The sequence below is a fragment of the Lactuca serriola genome, chromosome 9, assembly GCF_051521515.1.
Source record: "Lactuca serriola cultivar US96UC23 chromosome 9, Lser_US96UC23_V15, whole genome shotgun sequence".
NCBI lineage: Eukaryota > Viridiplantae > Streptophyta > Magnoliopsida > Asterales > Asteraceae > Lactuca > Lactuca serriola.
Genome location: NC_136416.1, coordinates 197,557,381 through 197,567,355, shown reverse-complemented (window position 1 = coordinate 197,567,355; position 9,975 = coordinate 197,557,381). Strand labels below are relative to the sequence as shown.

The 9,975-nt window shown below is 43.8% G+C and overlaps 1 protein-coding gene across 1 annotated transcript; it reads right to left on the bottom strand.

Annotated features, from left to right (window-relative positions):
* Nucleotides 1-1,788: 1,788 nt before the first annotated feature.
* On the bottom strand, nt 1,789-2,202 carry LOC145076439 (uncharacterized). The gene has a single exon (XM_079022311.1). The coding sequence runs from the start codon at nt 2,200-2,202 to the stop codon at nt 1,789-1,791; it is 414 nt and encodes a 137-aa protein (XP_078878437.1).
* Nucleotides 2,203-9,975: the final 7,773 nt, after the last annotated feature.

Below are 9,975 nucleotides of genomic sequence, written 5' to 3'. Positions count from 1 at the left end.
GTGATGGAGTGAAAATATCAAGTCTAAACTTTTGGATGAGTTGAGGAGCTTCTAAGGATGATTATTATCCTAATAATATCAATACACACAAATATGTGTATAAAAATGGTGGAAATATCATATAATCATATATAAATAGAGGTTTAAGCGGTCTAAGTTATGAAAAATACGAGTTTGGTGGAATTCCCGACGTCAAAATGCCTTAAAATGAAGAAAAGTTCTGATATGGTCTAAAATCCGGAGCCAAATAGCGGGTTCCGAAGCCACTAGGTGAGTTTCGAAGGTATTCTTCAAGTTTCAGAGTCAATCCTCAATTTCCAGAGTCAAGCCTCACTTCCGGAGTCAGCTCTGATCCAGAACCAATTCCATCTGAGAATGCGAGGCGATACCTTCCTAAGTATGCAAAGTTATGAAGCAAACACGAAGGCTCTAAACGAGATTGTCTGGATGAGAGGTTATTTCAGAGCACGATTGTCCGGTGCAAGGGCATGCTGAATTCCGAAGCACATTAGTTCCAGAGCCTTTTTTCCGAAGGTTCCGAAGTGGGGGTTTCCGGATCAAAGAAATTATGAACGAGCACAGGAGGTTTCGAAATGAGCTTGCTCTTTCAGTTTCTCCATTCGTTTTGTGTTGTTTTTGACTAAGAAAACTTCATGGGAAAATTAGAGAGAGATTTGGGGTACATAGAGAGATTGGGAGAGATTTGAGATACATAGAGAGATTTAGGAGAGATTTGAGATGCATAGAGAGATTTAGGAGAGATTTGAGATGCATAGAGAGATTTGGGAGAGATTTGCATTATAACAATACATGCCTCATTAGTAATCATAATGTAAACTTTAATGTTTTAGTACAAGTGTAACAATAGCCGTTGTGTAAATGAGGACGGAAATATCCTAGCCAAAAATGATAGTTATGATAGTGTATGTTGTTGAGCTTTGCAGGTAGGTGCAACTTGTAAGTCACTGGACCGATCCGGGAAAGAATATCAAACGGTCTGATGTATCAAGGGTTTAGTTTTCCTCGCCTCCCAAACGGATCATCCCTTTCCAGGGAGAGAACTTCAATAGCACCCGATCTCCGACTTGGAATTCTAAAGGCTTCCGTCGTTTATCAACATAGCTCTTTTGTCGGTCTCGTGATGCTTGGAGTCGTGACTTGATTTGAATTATGTTATTTGTCGTCTCCTGTATGATCTCGAGTCCTGTAAGAGTGCTATTTGGTGTTTGTCGCCTTTCCAAATGGGTGTCTCCCACCTCAGCCCAACAAAGAGGCGATATGCACTTGTGACCATACAACGCCTCAAAAGGAGCAACCTTAATGCTAGTGTGATAGCTGTTATTGTACGAGAATTCAATTAAGGGCAAGTAGGTATCCCATGCCCTGCCAAAATCAATCACACATGCTCGAAGCATATCTTCAAGAGTTTTGAATGGGTCGCTCTCTTTGGCCATCGGTGTGAGGGTGGTAAACAGTGCTCATGTCTAGTTGTGTTCCCATTGCCTTTTGGAGCGACTCCCAAAATCGTGAAGTAAATCTACTATCTCGATCGGAGATAATAGATATCAGCACTCCATGGAGTTTCACAATTTCCTTTATACAGATTCGTGTTAACCTCTCCATTTTGTATGACTCCTTTATTGGAAGGAAATGGGAGGATTTGGTTAACCTATCGACAATCACCCAGATAGCATCCAATCTGTTCGATGTCTTAGGTAATTTGGTTATGAAATCCATGGTAATCCTTTCCTATTTCCACTTTGGTATTACTGGGTGTTGTAACAATCTCTAGGGCTTCTGATATTCCACTTTCACTTTGGCACAAGTAGGAAACTTGCTCATGTAAGTGGCAATTTCTGCTATCATGCTTGGCCACCAATAATGTTGTTTAGTGTCCAGGTACATCTTATCGGAACCCGGATGGATAGAGTATCGTGATTTGTGCACTTCGTTCATGACTATGTCCGTGAACCCTCCAAAATTTGGGGCCCAGATACATGTCGTGAAGCAGTAAGCTCCGTCTCCTTTGACTTCTAGATATTTATCCGTTCCACGCAGGGTTTCATTAGCAACATTCTTCGACTTTAATGCCTCTAGTTGAGCTTCCCTGATTTGTGAAGTTAGGTGAGAGTGGATGGTTATCGATAATGTTTTCAACCGTCGACCTAAGTATTCTTTCCTGCTCAGGGCATCGGCTACCATGTTAGCCTTCCCTGGGTGGTACTTGATCTCGTATTCATAATCATTTAGCAGCTCAACCCACCTTTGCTGCCTCATGTTCAACTCCTTTTGATTTAGAATTTAGTGGAAGTTTTTGTGGTCAGTGAAGATGGTGCCCTTTGTACCATAGAAGTAGTGCCTCCAAATCTTTAGGGCGAAGACCACGACTCCTAGTTGGAGATCATGTGTGGTGTAATGCACTACATGTGTCTTCAATTCCCAGGACGCGTAAGCTATCACGTTTCCCCGTTGCTTAAGGATACAGCCTCACCCTTGGTTCGAAGCATCGCAATATACTACGAAGTCTTCGGTTCCATCTGGTAAGGATAGCACTGGAGCACTACAGAAGGCTCGCTTTAAGGGTTGGAAGGCAACTTCTTGTTTGTCTGTCCAGTTGAAGAGTACGACCATTTGTGTTTGAGTGGTGAGGGGCTTTGCTATCTTAGAGAAGTTCTGAATAAATCTTCGGTAGTAACCTGCAATACCCAAGAATTGTCAGATTTTTTTTGGTGTTTTCGGAATCGCCCAGCCTTAAATGGCCTTGATCTTGGAAGGATCCACATGAATTCCCTCCTCACTGACTACATGACCCATGAAGTTTACACTACGAATCTCGAACTCGCATTTAGAGAGTTTTGCATATAGCTTTTCAAAACTTAGGGTTTCCGAGATTTGACAGAGGTGCTGACCATGCTCCTCCTTGCTTCGAGAGTATATGAGTATATCATCAATGAAGACAATTACGAAATTATCAAGGAATGAGGTCCATAAATGTTGTGGGGGCATTTTTCAGACCGAGGGGCATAACAACTAATTCGTAATGGCCGTATCGAGTTCGGAAAGCAGTTTTCAGAATATCCTATTCCCGAACTCAAAGTTGATGATAACCGGATCATAGATCTATTTTGGAGAAATAACTAAATCCTTGAAGTTGGTCAAATAGATCATCAATCCGAGGGAGTGGATATCAAATTTTGACAGTGAGTTTGTTCAACTCCCGATAGTCGATGCACATTCTGAAGGATTCGTCCATCTTCTTGACAATCACGACTGAAGCTCACCAGGGCGAGAAGCTCGGCCTGATGAATCCTTTGTTCAGAAGTTTGCTTAATTGAATGGATAACTCCTGCATTTCGGCAGGAGCTAACCTATACGGTGATTTTTACAATTGATGTGGCTCCTGGTATTAGGTCGATTTGAAATCCGACCTGTCTTTCTAGGGGTATTCCTGGAAGATCCTCAGGAAACATGTCCGGAAAGTTGCATGCCACTGGGATGTCGTTAATGTTTATTTCTTGATTTGATTTATCCACAACGTGGGCGAGGAAGGCATAGTTTCTCTTATGCAGGCACTTTTGTGCCTTGATGCACGAGATTAGACGATGTAACGACCCAAATTTTTCAAAGAAAATTTTCGTTTTTAGTTAGTCAATCATAATTTGTAAAACATGAAGATCTAAATTATTGTTTTCAAATCCACCATCATTACACATTATTTTAAAAACATCAGAGTGTCCACAAATCATATCGGAATAGAGAGATAGAGTGCACGCCACATCATCACGCCTTGCCTTTGCCCTTGGGCTTCGATGTACCTGAAACAAATCCAAAACGGTAAGCTGAAAGCTTAGTGAGTCACCCAGAGCATACCCCACACAACATCGACATGCCATATTAGCAATAAAAGCTATCTCTACCACATAACACATATCGATTAGCTATAGAAACTACCTCTACCATATATCACACATTAGTTAGATATGAAGCTATCTCTACCGTTAGCCACAAGGGCTATCTCTACTGTTAGCCACAAGGGCTATCTCTACCATTAGCCATAAGGCTATCTTTACCATCAGCCATAAGGCTATGTCTACTATTAGCCACAAAGGCTATGTCTACCACATATCATGCATACATACATATCACACCTCTACACAGCAAGTAAACCAACTATCATGAAATGGACTGGCCTTAGTGCCTTAGAGCCATTGGTATCGTGAGAAAACTCACCTCTCAAAGGCTAAACGGGCAAACTGAAGTCAGATAAATCCCACGCTGCTCCTCTGCCTATAATAATTGAGTAAATAACTCAACATAATCCCATAAATACCCCCAGGGTCAACCCTGGTCAAAGTCATGTTCTGTAGTCAAGGTCAACAGTCCATATTGACATTGACTCATCGAGTACAATCAGCCACTCGCCGGGTTCCCTACTTAACTCATGAACTTGCCGAGTCACCCAAGAGACTCGTCGAGTTCCTTGATGTTCACGGCCGTAAACTTCCAACCGAACACCCTTGACCGTGAACCCTTGGCCGTGAACCTTTGACTGTGAACCCTTGACCGTGAAGGAGAAAACCCTCTCGACTCGCCAAGTCACCAGAGCGACTCCACGATGTAACACCGAAATTTTTAAAACTAAATTTTCGTTTAAAATCGTTTATCTCTTTAACATTTTTCATAAAAATCTCCCTTTTTAGTTAAATTAAAATACATGACTCTTTTGTTCAATCAATTAATAGACTAGGATCCTCAAAACCAACGCTTCTTCTGGTGTGTACAATCGAGCCGGTGTCGTCCCATGATCCTGAGAAAACCTGAAACATATAACAGAAAACAATGTAAGCACGAAGCTTATTGAGTTCCCCAATATACCACTCTAACACATATTAGCCACTCAAGGCTATAACTCTGTTGATCCTCTGGTCAGTGTGCCTCAGTGGGACCCTCCAGTCCCAACTCTCTGTGGACCCTCTGGCCCTAACTCTATGGACCCAAAGGTCCTAACTCTGATAACTCTGAATCATGCATATCACATATCACAATAAATCTCATAAAATAAATAGCATACAAATACACTGGCACATAACTCTAAACCAAACTCTGTGGACCCTCTGGTCCTAACTCTGTGGACCTTCCGGTCCTAACTCTGATATACACATAGCATAAATCACATAAAAATAATGCAGTGCCACACCTCGCATAGATAGAATACAATAACTTTGCCACACAACTCTGTTACCACTCTAGGTAAAGTATAGTGAGAAGACTCACCTCAAACGAAGTCGGATGAACTCTCGTGCTCAACATCCTGACCTGGCCTCCTCCTATTATTCAAATAACATCCCTGATCAACACACTCTCATTGTCTCATCTCTAAAGATTGGGTAGAAGCCCATTCTACCCTTCCCTGAACTCTCTTAAGTCAGTCTTGACCAAAACCCTAAGGTCAACGAAAGTCAACGGTGAAACTCTGACCCGACTCGTCGAGTGCACATGGGCGACGCGGCGAGTCCACATGTGTCCACAGAATCCTCCTTCTAGCCTCTCTTGACACATCGAGCCAACCCCTTGCTCGACGAGTTACGCCTGGTATGAATCGCGGGGCAACCCCAACTCGACTCGTCGAGTCCTCTCATGAACTCGACGAGTTGCTCCCATGACAACACTCATATGGCCTTCTGAGGCCAGATCTGTTCCTCTAATCCATAGATCTTAATTCCCTATGATCAACAACCATGAAAAGGTGGAATCTTGGTACACATGCAAGGGTCTCTATGCTTATTTTGGTGAAATCCTTCATATCATGACAACCCTAGCTCATAACTCCAAGGAAAAGGCATAAAGTAGAATGGAAGGGACTCTCTAGACCTCTTAAGGTCCAGATCTAGGAATCATTTCACCATGGGACCTCTCATACTCTAGATTCAAGCTAAATAAAGCATGAAGAAACCCTAGATTCATGAAATTAAACGAAGATGGACATGAATCCTTACCTCTCACAACAACTCTAAACGAAATGATGGAAGATTTGAGTCCCACAGGACAACCCAACTCAAAATCCTTCCTTCCTTTTGCTAAGACACTCTAAAGGATGATGAATTAGCCCTCCTGTTGCACCACAAGCTTCCTCTCTGCTCTCTATGTTTTCTCAGGGTGTAGTGGCCACAAATGAAGGCTGTAAGGACCTTTAAATAGGTCCCAAACCCGAGAAATTAGGGTTTCTCTGCCCAGCACCTACTCGGCGAGTCCCTCTTCTGACTTGTCGACTCCATTCATTAAATCCGTGTGAGAAACCCGACTCGACTCGGCGAGTTGGATCCTTAACTCATCGAGTCTCTCCTTTAATCAAAAGATTAAACTACACAATAATAACCCTGAAAATCCGGATGTTACAATTCTCCCCCACTTGAATTATATTTCACCCTTGAAATCATTCCTTAACCACACATAGATTTACTCATTAACCCGAAAGGCACTACCGAAAAGATCTTCATACCACACTGATATCCTTCTCTATAGACATCCGAAACCACATAGAACCTCCAAAACCAGAGTTTAAACCAACTCTTTCGCCACTAAAAATACTCCTTCCCAATAACCGGAAACTCTAGTGGCCTGATCCGCCGCCAAACCGCCTACTTGAGCGATCACCATGATTTTTGCTCCTCGAATATCAACCCAGTTTCCTCACTGGCTCTCTGATTCTCATAAGACCATGTCCAACAACCGGTTATCTCTCCTCCAAGTTGATCATGCTAAATCATATGAATCACGCCCCACGAATAAAAGGGTTCACACTCCACCGGGGCACATTTACTAGACTGCTATCAGAAACCCTTCGAACAAAGAATCCCCAACACTCTGTCCTTAGACAGAAAAACATAACCATGCTCGCTCAGAAGTGTCCTCAAACATCCCATTCATAAGCCTCAGCTCCAAATTCCATACCTCTTTTAACACCACACGAGGTCTGATCGTCATCTATCCGCACAACTCTTCCAATGGCTCTGGCCCATCAGCAACCTCTGTCTAACCTGCTGAATCTGATCGGTCGTCTGAAGCACCATCCCTGTACTACCCATCACATGTTGCACTACCTCTCCCCAGCAAATGGGAGTCCGACACCTCCTCCCATACAACAGCTCAAAGGGTGGCATACTAATGCTCGATTGATGGCTGTTGTTATAGGAAAACTCCACCAAGGGTAAGTACGTGTCCCAACTCCCTCCGAAATCCAATACACATGCCTGAAGCATGTCCTTTAGCGTCTGAATCGTCCGCTTGCTCTGTTCGTCAGTCTGTGGGTGGTAGGCGGTATTAAAATGCAACCTCATGCCCAACTCCTCATGGAATTTCTTCTAGAATCTGGAAGTGAAATGTACATCTCGATCTGAGACCATCGAGATCGGTACTCCGTGCTGCGATACCACCTCCCTCACGTACAACTCTGCCAGGCTCTCCAAAAACTCCATACTAGGGCTACTCAAACCTAAAATTCTTCTGCATCATACACTGATCGTAGTACACTCCATCATCACACACTCTTGCTGTCTAGTGAGTACTATGGCTCCCCGCAACATCACGACAGCCTATGACTAGTGAGTACTATGGCTCCCCGTAGCACCACAACACCAACTGACTAGTGAGTACTACGGCTCCCCGTAGTACCACGACTCTCTGTCTCTAACTTGTGAGTACCACGGCTCCCCGTAGCATCACAACACACTCTGACTAGTGAATACTATGGCTCCCCGTAGTATCACGACTCCCTCTCTCTGACTTGTGAGTACTACGGTTCCCCGTAGCATCACAACACCCTCTGACTAGTGAATACTGCGGCTCCCCGTAGTATCATGACTCCCTCTCTCTGACTTGTGAGTACTACGGTTCCCCGTAGCATCATAACACCCTCGGACTAGTGAATACTATGGCTCCCCGTAGCTTCACCCCATACTCTCATTCTCATTACAACGCTACACTATGTCCACTAAGTCATGCTCCGTAGACTATTATAGATAGCTACACACACTTGTCCCAAATATGCATCACAGACTCTGGCGGCAACCGCTATACCAAAATACCTACCTCTGCGGAGATCCACTTTCTTAAATAATCCCTCTTGATGTCAATACCCGAAGGGCTCCCACTGGAACCGTAGATACATGATACACCACTAGTCTTCTCAAACTCAAGATTCTAAATAACTCCGAAATCGGGACATTATACCCGGGTACCACGGAACACCATTACAGAACATCACGATGTCCTGCCTTAACCACTGATCTCCTACTGCCAACACCATATAGATACAACAATACATTTCCTTAGAACCCCATAAAAAAATTCTTCATTTTACCCAATGCGCAACTTTAGTGTATCCAAAAACTCAATTGGAATACAAAGAAAGCGCTAACCCTTCAGAACACGCTGATAATCCTCCGAAACCCTTTCCCTTACTGCTCAAAATCCAAGCAAGAATACACATACCGGCCCGGGAGTTGGCTGCTCGATAATCTTCTATCCACCCCAAAAAGGGGCATATACAATCCATACTTTGACCCAGAAGTTCTCAACTGCCCATACCATCATTACGATTCTTCCAATTGAAACGACCCTGACCACCACCAGATTCCTGACCGTTGGCCACCTGCTGTGGAGAGACCCATCCTTTCTCAGACACATACCACATGCATTATCTCGCTCTGCATCTTTCCTTGATCACCAATGACCCTGGTCTCATGAATTCGAGCAGCAGGTTTCTGTATCCAACCCCTAACCGCTCTTGCACAAATCGCTGGTTCCCTCAATAAAATACCCGGTTCTCCCCCACTTGGGGTTCGAACCATCACCAATTGACGCATCAACACTCTACCCCAAAGATGGTTTCCTCCAGAAGCATCGCACCTACGCTTGGAAGGTGCCACACAACTCCCAACGATCTCCCCATGTAGAGATCGAGAAACCTCAAATACCCTAAATCTCCGAAGAAATCCTCAGGAACTTCTCATCACGATTGCCTCTAGCCATTTGGAGTCTCATACCATCCCAATACTAAACATCCCAACTGTCTAGTACTATCACTAACTCTTAGACTGAAACAATAAATCATCATACTCCTCATCCACAACTTCTCACCCACCCATTCCAACACGTGAATCATCACGAGAATAGGGACTCCACTACCATACTCAATACCCATCATAGACAGAAGAGCCACCGCTCTGATATACTCGACTGGATTACCGGTTGATACCGCTACCCCGCGCCCAACTATACTCAATTAGGGTGTAATGTGGTCCTTGACCATCTCAGTCCCTACTGACTACCTGCTCATGGTAGATCATTTCATCGCGGAAAACATGCTGCCTGATACTCTGGTGGAAATATCGTCATCAATGTCAACCCGTAGAGTTTACTCCTAAACCCAAAACTGAAATCCCACACCTCTCCTACTTCCCACAGGAAACATAAATAGCACCCATCAGGTCACAGAAGGTGACAACTGCTCCATCAGCTGATTGCTCACTTAGACTGCAATCCCACATAAATTCCTTCACTACTAATCCCAGACTCTTCTGAATACATCTGACATATTACCAAAATACTTTGAAATTCTCTCGACCTCCCTGTCAAGGGATGCCTCTTCGGACTCAATCATGGCCCTCAGGCCTAAAACCCCATCGCATCCAAATTCCACCAATCAATCCTGACCAGACAACCGGAGAATCACAAGCATCATTTGCAAAGAACCATGGTACTCACCCATGACCTCTCTTCTCAATCTGCTACAATATATGGTACTCGAAACATAACATCACTCCTCAATCTACTTCGATGCATGGTACTCGAACGATAATATCACTCCTCAATCTGCTCCGATGTATGGTACTCGAACCATAACATCACTCCTCAATCTGCTCTGATGCATGGTAACATCACTCCTCAATCTGCTCCGATGTATGGTACATGAAC

Coding starts and splice junctions, on each gene's coding strand:
- LOC145076439 (XM_079022311.1), bottom strand. CDS start 2,202: ATGGTAGCCGATGCCCTGAGCAGGAAAGAATACTTAGGTCGACGGTTG.